The sequence below is a fragment of the Protomyctophum bolini genome (assembly GCF_963924005.1).
Source record: "Protomyctophum bolini genome assembly, chromosome: 21".
Taxonomy (NCBI): Eukaryota; Metazoa; Chordata; class Actinopteri; order Myctophiformes; family Myctophidae; genus Protomyctophum; species Protomyctophum bolini.
Window position 1 is genome coordinate 10,027,550 of NC_137882.1, and position 14,222 is coordinate 10,041,771.

Genomic DNA, 14,222 nt, shown 5'->3' on the forward strand with positions numbered 1-14,222 from the left:
AGCGTCTGTACCCTAGGGCACTCCCACGATACATGAATAAGTGTACCGTGGTCCTCATCACACCTCCAGCAAACCGGACTATCTCTGAGCTTAGCCTTGAACAATCTTGTCGGAGTCCAGTAGACTCTATTCATTATTTTAAATTGAACTAATCTGGTTCTAAGTTCACGGGACATCTTCTTTGAGTTCCGTAGAATCATCTTTCATTCACTGTCATTAAAGGATTGATTTAAATCAACCTCCCAAATCCTCTTTACGCTTGAGGGCTGACGTCCTGATTTGTTTTCCATTCAAATCGAGCACCATCCACCTTCACTTTTGCTTTGAATTTATGCTGCTCTTTTGTGATTGGCACAAATACTAATACTCTGCAGCTTTTACCCCCTTTTTTACTGACAGTTTACAGGATGAGGCTTTTATCACATAAAACTTGTTTTTGATGTCTAGCCATGCATATTAATATGAGGTTCATATCGGCCTATAAACAGTCTTCCGTTAAGCTTTTACAAAAGTGAAAGTAATTAAAAAGTTACAATGATGTTGGTTTATCTTCTCCTGCATGTAATCCTGTAATGGGAAACGTCTCGCATCGTCTCAGCAGTCTATCTGGAGATGTGTGATGATGGGAGGGCACGCTGTGATGATGGGAGGGCATGGGCTGCTGGCTTCACTCTTTGACTGCGTGTGAGACTCTGTTCCTCTGGTGCATTACCACCTGATCCCCCACCTTATCTCCACTCTGAGATAGTAAACGTTTCACTGAGCCCCAAAGCACTTTACTGTACATTTTGTTGGTATATATAATGGCAACAAAATAGCACTCCGCCTCTCTCTCCGTTGAAGCCTATAATGTCTGTAAACTTACTTCCTTAATCACTTAAAGTAAACCCTATACCCTTAGTCGACTGTGGTCCCCCAGCGATCTATATACTGTACTGTACTGTACAGTATGGAGCTGGAGCTTGAGCTTGTAGATCTGCTATTTGTGCATGCTACATGTGCATGTGCTTAAGGGTTTATATGGGATTCAATGTCTTATTGCACATTTTCACTCGCTTGTTCTGCACCCAATTACCATCATCTTTGAACACTGTGGACCTGTATGTATGACTGGTTGTGAAAGCGAGAATCTACCACCATCTGATATAGTGTGGCTGGATCAGTTATAAAATCAACAGCCATATGGTTATGTGAGCGATTCCTGCCTGTTCTGGGTTGTACTTCATAATGACAGCCAACTGTTTCATACCGTATAGTAGGGCATTAAGCAACTAGTCGATTAGTTTACTAGTCAACTAGTAAATCCACTAGTCGACCTTGTTGGTACTAGGCAACTAGTCAACTAGTAAAAATGACTAGAAGTGAATTCCCTACCGTATAGTCCCGAAGGCGTACAAAGCACACCCATTAGAAACATGCAGATACTCTACGAGTATGAATAAAATGAGCCTGGGACCTGTGTTATTTTTCACTGGACTCTGGCTCTCTTGATTGTAGTATAGCCTCATCTGAATTTTCTTGGAAACGCACGCCCAAGTTTAATTTCAGAATGACCCACGGTTTCCATTTGTTTAAAATTTTCAGGGAAATGTTTTGACTGGTAATAATCTGACTCGAGGTACTGCAGCTTAAACGGCCATTTCAACATCATAGTTATTTTTAAAAGCAAGGGAGAGGGAGAAAAAAAAGCAACCAGAAAGCCCAATTGGACATAGTTGTGGCCGAGTTACATGGTATGGGGGTTTGGAATGGGGAGTGACTTTCTCCTTTGGTCCATTGCAGACAATACCAGATCCCTTGCGGTCTGGAACAGGAATTGATCTGTCAGCTGAAAAGATTAAAGGCATCAAACGTCGGTCGTAAGTGGGAGCCTTGTCGACTTAGAGCCGAGGGGACCATATGGTGTGAGCATGTACCTCAAGGTACGGCTTTTAGAGTCCTATGAAAGCCTACCCCTCAATATGCACAATGGTCCATGCAGCAAGTATGACTTGTAGATATGGGGGGGGGGGGGGGCATACAGTATAGTGTAACTGTACAGCCCCAGGGTTTATGCTCAGTTTCTGTCGACTAAAACTATGACAAACAATATTCGTCAACTACCCTTTTCCAGTGACAAAAACTAAATAAAAACTAAATACAAAAGTTGCCATGACTAGAGTGGTGCCCTTTGGGCACTAGCCTACTTGGAACGATGCATGTTGGCTAAAATCAGCCATTACGACACCATCAAGGCCTACCAAAATGCTTTTTTGTTGACAAAATTAACTGTAGATTTAGTCGACTAAAATCATATTTTTTTTTGGTCAAATAACACTAAAACATTTCAGATGACTAAAATATGACTAAAACTAAATTAAATTGTATTCAAAAGACTAAACAAAAAAAATCTGTCAAAATCAGCCCCAAGGTTTATGCTCGGTTTCTGTACATCCATTTGAGTACAGTACAACCCTTGTATTGACTTTGGGACTTTTTAGAGAAGATAATACGTAGGCGTGATTGGTGAATTGGAACCAGCGTGGTATGTTCCCTGATGAATGCCATATTGCCTATGGCTTAGAGTCGGCCCACTCCCTCCATTGTGAAATGTTTCTCCTTTTATTCTCGTTCTCCTCCTCTTTCGCTCTCTCTCGATTCTCTGAGGCCCAGAGCTATTTCTGGGTCTCGAACTCCTCCCATTTAAGCGGTGGGGTCTTATTTGTGGTCTGCTTTCCTGGGACAGTTTAATTTATCAGAGAGAATGCTTGTGGCAGCCAGCTTCCATTCAGCTGTTATCATCCCATTGTGAAAGAGGGAAAGCTGTTCAAGGGGTGTACCTTTTTTCACATTTTGACCGATTGCGCCATGACTGGTGCAGGGATTGATACAATGACATTATTGTGACCTTGTGTGTTCTGTTGACTGACTCTGGAATTGGGGTAACAGGATGCAAAGAATGAAAGGCGGGAAGAGTGAAAGACGAGGGTTGATTGGCCGTAGATTGTTTTCCTTAAAAACGTTGGTCAACCCTCAGCAGCCTGCTGATGAGGGCCTGCTCTATGGCGACACCCGGCCCCTCCATCACAGGCTGGAAGGGGATACCACAGAATTCCATTGGTACTGGTAGCAATGTTTGTTTGGCTTCTGTGGGGAGACAGAACATCAAGGATTGTAATCAGATAGGCTACTGATGGTTCTCTCTCTCTCTCTCTCTCTCTCTCTCTCTCTCTCTCTCTCTCTCTCTCTCTCTCTGTGGATTGCTGAATTATAGAGAAAATGCTATCCTATTCAGTTAATTTTGTCTCCGGAGAAGAGTGGTTGTTTTTCTTTATCACAGTTGTAAGTGATGCACGCCAAACAAAAGTCCTCTTTGCATTTCTCTTCCTAAGTCTAGGAGCGTCTGGTGTTACTCGGCACCAGATTTCAAGATAGAACCAGGCCAAAGTAGTTGGAGTAAGACCTGCTGGTTGTTTTAACAAACAGTCAGACGTTGGCCCCTCAATAGCAAATAAATCATCATTTCACTTTGCCAAGACAGTGTTTGTTGCCATAGTCACATGAGTTTTATTCATTACGTCCTGAAGGCTCTGTCTGTGTCTGCCATGCATGAGGCTTCTACATGTTCTTATTTATTACCACTGTTTCCACAGTGACACAACAAGGTCATTGATTGAGATGATTTCGCTGATTGGTAATTCATGAAAATTCACGTCAACTTCTAGAGATGCTATGGTTTTTAATAATTCACTTACACTGCTATCCTTAACAGTGCACTTTAACAGCAGGCGAGCATCGTGCGACACATCGCCTAATCGCCCGCTATCGGGCTAAAAGATTAATTATTTTATTTTTGAGACAACCGCCGATAGCAGGCCCATATAGACAAATAATGCACTTCCGGAAAATTCATCTGGCTGTCGCCTGCTGTTAAAACGCACTGTGAGCCTTGTGTGAATCACAAACGTGTCGTGAATGCTTCTAAGGAGATCACGTTTCATGAAAACCTGTTAATCCGTTTAAAGCGGGAAAGCATCTGTTTCATTTTACATTATTGCATTAGCTGTTCAAAAATAGCAGACATACAAGCTTGTACATATGCTGAAAAATCTTGAAAGTGGTATTTTGTTGAATCGGCCTCAGGGCTTAATGGGTTTTTATAACCTGAGTGCATTTGTTGTTCTGCTTTTTCCCCCAGTGAGTTTGTGTCTTGGCTGATGGAGATCGGTGAGACAGACAACCCAGAGGAAGGAGTGCACCTGGGGCAGGCTTTGCTGGAGAACGGAATCATCCACCATGGTACGTAGGTCTCCTCCAGTGATGCACAACATAACGATTTACATTTACAATTTACTCATTTAGCAGACACTCTTAATCCAGAGCGATTTACAGTAAGCAAGAACAACACAAGGTAATACATCAAATCATAAGTAAACTAAGAACCTAACATCTGTCTGACTATATATAATATATACTAACTATAAGTAGACACTATGGAATGCTGATGTTTACATAACATGTTATCTAAACATGCTTCAAGAGTAGACCCGCAGATTGTTATGGATCTGTGTCACACGTACAAATCTGAATAATCAATGTGGTTTGAATATAGGCCCCCTTGGTGCTAAATTAACATTATTCATTGTATGAATTATTTGTCTCTGGTCTGAATTTCCATGCAAACGTCAGGTCCACGATATTTCTAATTTCGGGTGGGTGGGCGAATAGCAGATGCTGCCAGGTGGTGTCGGAGGTGACCCACTCACCCCTCGATCTCATATTCTTTACCTCCTCTTCCTACACTGCAACATCTCGAGTGCTAATTAAAGGGACTCAAAAAGATATATGTTAATGACGTTTAGAAGATTTAGAACACTTTCCTGGGGTCTTTATGTGTGTAATATGTGGTTTTAGATATTTTAGATTTTCACAGTAGGGCTCACTTACTTCCTGGACTACATGTTGTCTCAGTAAGACAGCCCTCCCCTATCCACAAGGAGGAGCAGTGCACCAAAGCATTATGGGAATTGTAGTTCAGGAAGGAAGTGAGCCCAGTGTCCATGACATCATGGACACTGAGGAAATCTAAAATAACTAAAACCACATATTACACACAAAGTGTGTAATATGTGTCCCTTTAACTCTGAGAGAAGCCATTTTTACACTCCGGATTTACTACAGATGTTTCCTTCCTTTGATGCTCTATATATGACCAATTACACCATGTACAGTAGGCTATGAGTGACACTGCATTACACACACAGTAGACACCATGCGAGTGGTTTACATTTACAGTTACGCCCTGGATTTCTAACTGCGTGTATTGAACATCCCTCATTCAACGAGTTAAGAGTTTTACAACAGTGACCTCACCGCTCGCGTTGCATGTTGCAGATCTCGTATTCACATCACAGCAGATGTCTGACTTAAAAACTCCCAGTGACACGTTGTTTTGGCATGGGATTATAAATATTAATCTCTTCTCGCCCCAGTGTTTGTGTAAAATCGGTTGAATGGCTGCATAGTGGCCTCGGATGAGAGTTGTGCAATGCGTTTAGGTGGCGTGTCTGGTTGACGCACTGCATTCACACTTAATGGTGCGTATACCGCTCAGTATGTATTTTTCCTAGAAAGACTACGGCCGGCGGCCAGGCCTGGATCTTAAATTACTCTGGCGTTCTTTATTGCTTCCTAACAGAGAGAAATGAGATCGGGCTTTGAGGCTCTCCCTGACAGAGAGGAATAGCTCCAAGGGCCAAGCGAGCTTGCTTTTCATAAGGACTTTAATGGAACTTTCATGGTTCTGCAGCCAAAGACGCAGAGCCAACTGCATTATATTAGGTGGGGGCTTCGACAAAGCTCCCTAAAGCAAGCAGAATGGGGGGGCGGCATGGGTGGCGTTCAGCAGTGTTATATTTGACCCCTCGTGTGTTTGGGAGTCTCGTATACACACTGCCTGGAAAGATGGTTTTCAGAGTGAGTTTTGTTTTCTATATTCAGTCGCTGCGCTAGTTGTGACTTTTTCGTGACTATGCTTAAGCCAATGGGGACTCTGCAATGCCTTCCCATACTCTGAACGGCTACGTTGCGTCATCATTGCACCGAGTGACTGAATCAGTCGGCGCAACACGTTCACCCGGACTTCTTCTCATGCGTCCTCTCAATGTTATCACAGCATCAGTTGGTTCAATAATGTTAACATGATTTATTTGGTTGAATGGCCCAAACAACACAGTTGTCAGCATGTGGTCTGTATGAGATATACTGTAGCCTAGTTACATTATTAGATCATTAGAAGAAACTCTGCAGCCACAATGACGTCATGGATTATATTAGATAATATTAATAGATAAATAAGAATGAAATTCACTATGTCTCAGAAACAGTGTTCAAAGGAATTGAATATACTATTTAGTAGAGGGTATTTAGTAGAGGGTATGCGCGTGACATGCAGCCCCGCTTGAATTTCCAACTTGATGAATTGTGTCTGCAGTCACAGACAAGCACCAGTTCAAGCCTGAGCCTGTGCTGTATCGCTTTCGCTACGATGATGGCACTTACCACCCCAGAAGTGACATGCAGGATGTCATCTCCAAGGTAACGGCCGTTGTGCAACAGTCATTCTCATATTCAAAGAACCATGTGTACACTACAGTAGGCTAATTATTAACCTTAAACGGCAAAATAAAAGTAACAGAAATAGACGAGGTATATTTACCGTATAGTATTGGAACTAGGTTAATTGAATGCTTTTTACAACTGTAATTTCTAAACTCTCTCTCTCTCTCTCTCTCTCTCTCTCTCTTTCTCTCAGGGGGTCAGGCTGTTCTGTCGTCTTCACAGTCTCTTCACTCCTGTCGTCAGGTATCCGTCCATTTTCTTTTATGGGCCATTTCACGTGTCCCTCCGGCCTCCACAGCTCATGCAGGTTGGCAGGCTTACAAATAACACTAAATAATATAGCTCCAGCCTATACAGTACACCAAAAGTTGAATAATTCAGCCCGGAGCCGCACAGAGGATGGAAGTATAGCCTGCCAGTGAACTATTGAGGGGCTAACCTGGGAGGGACTGGCATAGAGTGTGATAGTGTGGCAACCAGCCTGTGGGTGATGGCAGGACTTCCCTTTGTAGAGGACAGATGCTAAGTCAAAGGATTGAGTCACACAACAGCCATCTGGATACTCGATAACATTGCTAGCATTCCCCTTCTCTTTCTTTCTCTTTTGCATTTTTGAGCGCCATTTTTTTTGTCTTATCATGAAAGGATAACCAAAACAATTCAGAATAGACGTTTGTGTCTTGTGTTCACTTCAAAGGGGGGATGATGTGTATTCTCCTTGATCCTCGCCTCTTCTCTGAGCGACTATAGGCTTTAACTGCATGCTCTCTCTGCTGCCCCATCCACCACACTGTGTGTGTCCATGCCGATATGCTTGGGTCATGCTGCTCAAGCCATTCATCACAGCTACAAAGACAAGACTCATGCCTCTGTCGAGGCATGGTGCAGAGCTGCATTCAGGGCATTCAGCTGGAAAGGATGGAACATGCGCAGTTCACCGCGTGTGACCAATTACACATGTCACGGCGTATTGATCCTGTGGTCTCCAATGCCTGGCACAAAGTAGTGCGGCAGACAGCAGACATCGATCTGAGTTCTCCCTCCAGCCTGTAACACAATGCAAAATAAGGCCCTGTGGAGATTGATGGCTTTGAGGCAGGGCTCATTAAAGCTGAATGGAGTTATCCGATTCATTTTAAAAAGTGCAATGTGATTTGTACAAAAGCTACGGTACATGTAGAGCGATAATATCATACTCTTGATTATTCAGTCTCCATGTGTCTTGCGGTGGGCAATTACTGCTGAATCTGATGTGTGCCAGAGACATCCAACATGGCCTTGCAACAGGCCCTCACAACCCAAATGCAAAGCAGGTGTGTTTGGGGGCGATCTTGGCACTTGTTCCCCTTCCACGTTTAATGAAACATCCCATTGTTTGACTGTGTGCAAAAACACAGGCCGAAGTGGAGCGCGTGCACTTTATAGGTGTAATTTGTCGGCATGCTTTGGTTTTCGCTGTTGTTCTTGTGAATTCCATTTTAACAGTGTTTGAGGTACGGTCTGTTAATGTGTTGTACCACAAAGGTTCTGGCCCACGCTGGCTGTTTATGTTGGATTTCAAATGGCCCTAAGCACAGCTTTGAATTAACCCCTGTGAAACTCTTCCATAACTGGAGGGACCACATTGATGCTCCATGGATTTGAGCGTAGTTCTGTCTGATCTGACAGCTATGTGTGTGTGTGTGTGTGTGTGTGTGTGTGTGTGTGTGTGTGTGTGTGTGTGTGTGTGTGTGTGTGTGTGCGCGCGTGCGTGCGTGTTTGCGTGCACTCGCACTGGTGCTTGCAGTATTGTCATGATTCTATTGCTGTCTCTATGTCAGGGCCAAAGCCGCCACAGACGTAGTGTGTGTGTGTGTGCGCGCATGCGTGTGCATGCTGTAGTGTGTGCGTGCGTGATGTAGTGTGTGTGTGTGTGTGTGTGCGTGCTGTAGTGTGTGTGTGTGTGTGTGTGCCAGAGTGTCTGTGCAGCACAGTTCCTTCTCACTGAATGTCCTGAACAATGCGTCCCACGGCCTGGGAATGCCAGGGTTTAATTGGACCAACCAGCCCTTGCCTAATTAGGTGGAATTTCCTGGCACAGTGAGAGAAATGAGGACTGGGGGATGGAGGGCGAGGTGTGTCTGTGTGTTGGGGGGGACGAGACAGACAGCCCATTTCCCCAAGAAGAAAGCTGTGAATTCAGGCCCTCAGTGATATCTGATTCCCTTGTATGAAATATTGAAGCCCTTTAAAGGCTAGAGCCCTTCAGACACAGGTATGCATTCATGCATCGGAATTCGGAAGAGAAGGCGCTTAACCCATTTTGACCTGAGATCAGACAGTTTTCTGAAAAAGCTATGTTTCTATGTCAGTAGCAGACCTACAAGCTCGTAGCGCACCACTCGGTGGCACGCTATGAGCTTGTGGATTGCTATTTTTCAATAGCTAAAGCATGACATAATGCTAACACCAAAAGGGGTTCCCACCCAGAATAGGTTAAGATATTAACATGGAAAGGCTGCAAACTGAAAGTCAACTGACAGACAGACACTCACTTATTTTAACGAAAGAACAGAAGAAGAATATTATAACAACTCTGGGGAAAATACTGTTGCTTTGTTATGTGGATACATTTTTCATGGGTTGTGCTGCATAGTCAATTTAATTTCTAAAGCACATTTACATTTAGAACCAGAGTTGACCAAAGGGAGGTACAGCATGTGAGTATGTTATACGGTATACATATAACCGAGACAATAACACAAAGAACAAAATACATAGAATTTAAAACACAACAATAACATTAGGTATTTACTCAGCATTTAAAACTACTAAACTAAATGCTATAAGACTTTCACGTTTTAAGCCTGGGCCATCAATTTACCCTTCACTTCAAAAAAAGTACTGCCAACTTCCCTTCCCAGGCTCTGTTCCATTCGCAGCGGGCCATTTAAGCACCTCCCCATATGACCTCTCCCTCTGCTACTTGCTCCACAGATTGGCGCTGCCCTTATGGCATATGGCTGCTCACCGGACCTCATTTTTCACTCTTGACAACTCCAATGCACGTCCACGCTCGTTAGGCTCTGGCGTGGCCAGAGCATCGTGCCTGACCACTGACCAGTGTGTACCAACAACACTCCACCCTCCTCGCAGACCAAACCCAGTCTGTCGGATGCACTTACGCAACAGAATGTTCCTTTATGGGCCTGGCGTGTGTATGTGTGTTTGTGTTGGGGGGGGTTGGGGTTGTGTGATTGCCCTCTCACACTCCACATGCTGGGGAGCTGCAGACAGCTGAGATTGGATTTTTATTTGGCCCACATGTTGTGTTTGACTCATCTGGGGGGGGGGTGTGTGTGTGTGTGTGTGTGTGTGTGTGTGTGTGTGTGTGTGTGTGTGTGTGTGTGTGTGTGTGTGTGTGTGTGTGTGTGTGTGTGTGTGTGTGTGTGTGTGTGTGTGTGTGTGTGTGTGTGTGTGTGTGTGTGTGTGTGTGTGTGTGTGTGTGTGTGTGTGTGTGTGTGTGTGTGTACGTATGTGCAGTGAGATTAAATGAGCACTGTATTTGAAGTATTTTTTGTTTATTTCCATGAGAGGTTGTCTGTGTGTTAAATGTGCATATGTGTGGGGTGGTCTATGTGTGAATGAGTACCTGTAGGTGGGTGAGGTGAGTGAGGTGAGGTCAGTGAATGTGTGCTTGCTTGCATGTGGTGGATCTGTACAGTAAGTGGTGTACAGTAAGTTGCGGGCGACCCTGGACTTTCCCGGGCCTGCTGTTCTTCGGCCCCAATGCGTGTCCCCGGGGAGACCCCGGCGTTCATGGGAAAGTCACAGCTCTATTTCAGACAGCATTCCGGGGGTCTGGCAAGCGGAGAATCTGGCCGTGTGGCGGTGGTAACACTGAGAGCAGCAGACAGAGCAACGCCACAGTGACATGGGGCTCCGTGGGGCCAAACACACTTTAGAGCCCTGACCGAGACCTTCGGACTGCAATGCCCTTAGGCCGCTAACGGCGGACAGAAAACTCACTTTGACATAACAACCACGCAACTGCCAATGTTTTTAAAGTGACCACCAGTAACTGAGTGGAATTTATACAGTCCTACTGTACTGTACTTCATCATGGTCTTGAGTCTCTAGCCATCGGTCGCAATATAGCAGGCCTGATGCCTAATGAATGCTGCTGCCACACATGCCATGTGTCTGCCCACTGAACTTCAGGGGAGGGTAGTATTAGAAATGAAGAAGTAGCCAGCACACAATGGTTTTAACATGGTTTATTTACCTCTCATGGACAAGCAACGGGCGCGTTTTGACGCGATAGGCCTTCCTCAGGGTTGTCATACATACATATTGTGTGCTGGCTATACTTCTGCGGTTAATATTCGTGCATCCAAGATTTCTAACAAGAGTTTAAAACCCATTTCCCTTTTGGTGTTTTAACTAAGCATCATGTAATACTTTAGCTATTGAAAAATAGCAGATCTACAAGCTCATAGCGCGCCACCGAGTGGCGCGCTACGAGCTTGTAGGTCTGCTATTTTTGAAAAATCGTGAAAATGAGGCACAAATCTTTGAATATAATATTCTTTCAGAATACATTTTATTTTATTTCGACGTCAGGCCTAAATGGCTTAACATCATGTTGTTTGTCCTCATCCAGGGACAAGGATTACCATCTGCGGACGTACAAATCAGTGGTGATGGCCAACAAGCTGATTGACTGGCTCATAGCTCAGGTAAGCATTATATCATGCCCAGCAGTCCAGTCATTTCCACATGACCCCTCCCCCGTTGGCACCCCCGAGCATATTGGAAACACATTCAGCACCACCTCTGGAAGCACAGGGAAGATGAAAGAAGACTAGAGGATCAGGAGGAAGAGAGAGGGAAGCGACTGTTGTCATAACAGGCGGGTCACTTCAAATATGCAACAGAGGAAAGAGATTAAGTCACACACGCACGCGCACACACACGCACACACACACACACACACACACACACACACACACACACACACACTCAGACGCTCACAGCGGTCCTTATCCTCTCAGAGGAGTAAAAAGGAAACAGAGAGGGAGAATTGATTAGATGGCTGAGCTTTATTGGCTTTGACAGGGAGCTTTGAGGTCAACAGATTGATGGTCTTGTCTGGGACGACGGCGCTGAAATGACGCGTGGTGTTTGACAGCAGAATCAACGGCAGACATTATGGCCATGTGTGTGTGTGTGTGTGTGTGTGTGTGTGTGTGTGTGTATATATTATGTACGTGTGTGCCTGCATGACCTAGGTCGACCTGTGGGACTTCAAGGACCATCACACTGAGCCGTCTAGACATCTCCCTGTGTGTGTGTGTGTGTGTGTGTGTGTGTGTGTGTGTGGGTGTGTGTTTTAAAAGTGCGTTCACCGAAAGATAAAATATTTGTTCGAGCGACACAATTACATACAAAGTCAATTCAAAGACGCAGCGTGTCATGACGGTGCATAAAGCAGCGTGAACGGAGAAAACAAATCACTCGCTTCACGCCAAGTGACTGGAACGCTAACTGTGCAGATTCGCACTGATATTTAGAAACCGGGCTCACAGTGAGAGAAAAAAAAAACAACACACACACACACACACTCACTCACACACACACCTCACTGATCAAGCTCTGGTTTGATGTCTCACACAACTCCCTCTCTCTCTCTCGCAAAGATGCAAAGCTACACGGCACATTTGTAGCTTTGTATCTTTGTATAGCTGAAGTTGAAACCAGCTCAACGTTTTTGTAGCTGTTGTGGCTTTTGCAGCAGCTACACAACGGCAGATGTGTCTTTGTATCGTCACGTCGCTGGCTTCCATTGAAAATGAATGGTATAACTGTATCTTTGCATCTGCCCTTGTGAACACGGCATGTGGGGTTGATGTGTCTGCGAGCCTGTATCATGCATATACATTACTGTGTTATGCGGAATACCCTGATGCCAGCGTAAACCTTGGCATTGTTGGCAGGTTTCTGTTGTCGGGTCACAGCTTGATCGGCCTGAGGGGGAGAGAGGGGGACAGAGATAGCCTAGTAAGTTCATGCACTCAATATCCCATAGAGGGCTAGAATAGAATCAACTTTATCCCATTCTGACCTGAGATCAGATTCATACGAGGTTTCCACTGGACACACACTGGTCTGATTAACCCATTCTGACCTGAGATCAGATTCTAAAAATGTCAGTCGTTCTTCGAATTTTTCAAAAATAGCAGACCTACAAGCTCGTATCGCGCCACTCGGTGGCGCGATATGAGCTTGTAGATCTGCTATTTTTCAATAGCTAAAGCATAACATGATGCCAACACCAAAATGGGTGCCCGGTCAGAATGGGTTATTGTCGGACAGAGAGAGCCTATATGCTCACCCCCATAACCTGGGCAATGCCGCGTACCAAACCTCAACAAGCTGATTGACGCGTCGCATTGTCAACTTGTATACATGACATTTATGACACACAATGTGCTTTGTTCTTTCTCTCTCGCCCTGCCTCTCTCTCTTGCTCTCTCTCTCTCTCTCTCTCTGCTGTGTGTTTTCCGATGCAGGGGGACTGCAGGACGAGAGAGGAAGCGTTGATCTTGGGGGTGGAGCTGTGTGCCAATGGCTTCATGCACCACGGTACGACCCTTCAGTTCCAACACATTGAAACGTGCTGCAAACTTGCAACATCGTGTAACTTTGTATGTTGTCCCCCCCCCCCCCCCCCCAAAAAAAAAGCTAAAAAATAGGCCTCAATTCAGTCAGTTGTGGAGAGTTGCGCGCATTTGCGATTGCGTGCGTGTGTCGAGGGGGGTGGCCAGGGGTAAAGAAGGTGCCTGGCATTAGCAGTTCACACAATTGTTCTGGTTCCTTCCATTTCCATTTATGATGCCTCTGATAGGCCACGTTGACATAAATACATAAACAGAAGTTTGAGAAGTGCTTTGTTCCTGTGTGTATGTGTGTATGTGTGTGTGTGTGTGTGTGTGTGTGCGCGTGTGTGTATGCGACTATGCGTGTGCGCCATGTGTACACCACAGCATACAACATGAGTTAACATCATAGTTGTACTGTATGTATGGAACTCACTGGCCAAGTGGTGTGTGTGTGTGTGTGTGTGCGTGGTTTGCTGTAGCTGTGAGAACCTGGCAGCTGCCACGTGGGATATTTGTCAGTCCAAGTGCAAATGGTCAGTAGCCATGGTTACTGTGTGTGTTTATAAGAGTCAGACCTGTTTTTAACCCATTTTGGGCGGGAACCCCTTTTGGTGTTTTACTTTTAAACATTATAATTTAGCTATTGAAAAATAGCAAATCTACAAGCTCATAGCACGCCACCGAGTGGCGCGCTACGAGCTTGTAAGTCTGCTATTTTTGTTAAATCGTGAAAATGTGCCTCAAATTTGGAATATATTTTTCCAGGAGTTAACATCATAGTTGTACTGTATGTATGGAACTCACTGGCCAAGTGGTGTGTGTGTGTGTGTGTGTGCGTGGTTTGCTGTAGCTGTGAGAACCTGGCAGCTGCCACGTGGGATATTTGTCAGTCCAAGTGCAAATGGTCAGTAGCCATGGTTACTGTGTGTGTTTATAAGAGTCAGACCTGTTTTTAAAGTCCACGTTGCCATCATGCCAAAG

The 14,222-nt window shown here is 44.8% G+C and overlaps 1 protein-coding gene across 1 annotated transcript in view; it reads left to right on the plus strand.

The window, feature by feature from the left end:
- Positions 1–14,222, plus strand: part of prex2 (phosphatidylinositol-3,4,5-trisphosphate-dependent Rac exchange factor 2) — a 137,206-nt gene that overhangs the window by 46,479 nt on the left and 76,505 nt on the right. Inside the window, exons 11-15 of the mRNA XM_080794189.1 lie at positions 4,178–4,278; positions 6,473–6,576; positions 6,794–6,843; positions 11,243–11,318; positions 13,152–13,224. Coding sequence (XP_080650315.1) covers positions 4,178–4,278; positions 6,473–6,576; positions 6,794–6,843; positions 11,243–11,318; positions 13,152–13,224 — 404 coding nt within the window. The remainder of the gene's footprint in view (positions 1–4,177; positions 4,279–6,472; positions 6,577–6,793; positions 6,844–11,242; positions 11,319–13,151; positions 13,225–14,222) is intronic.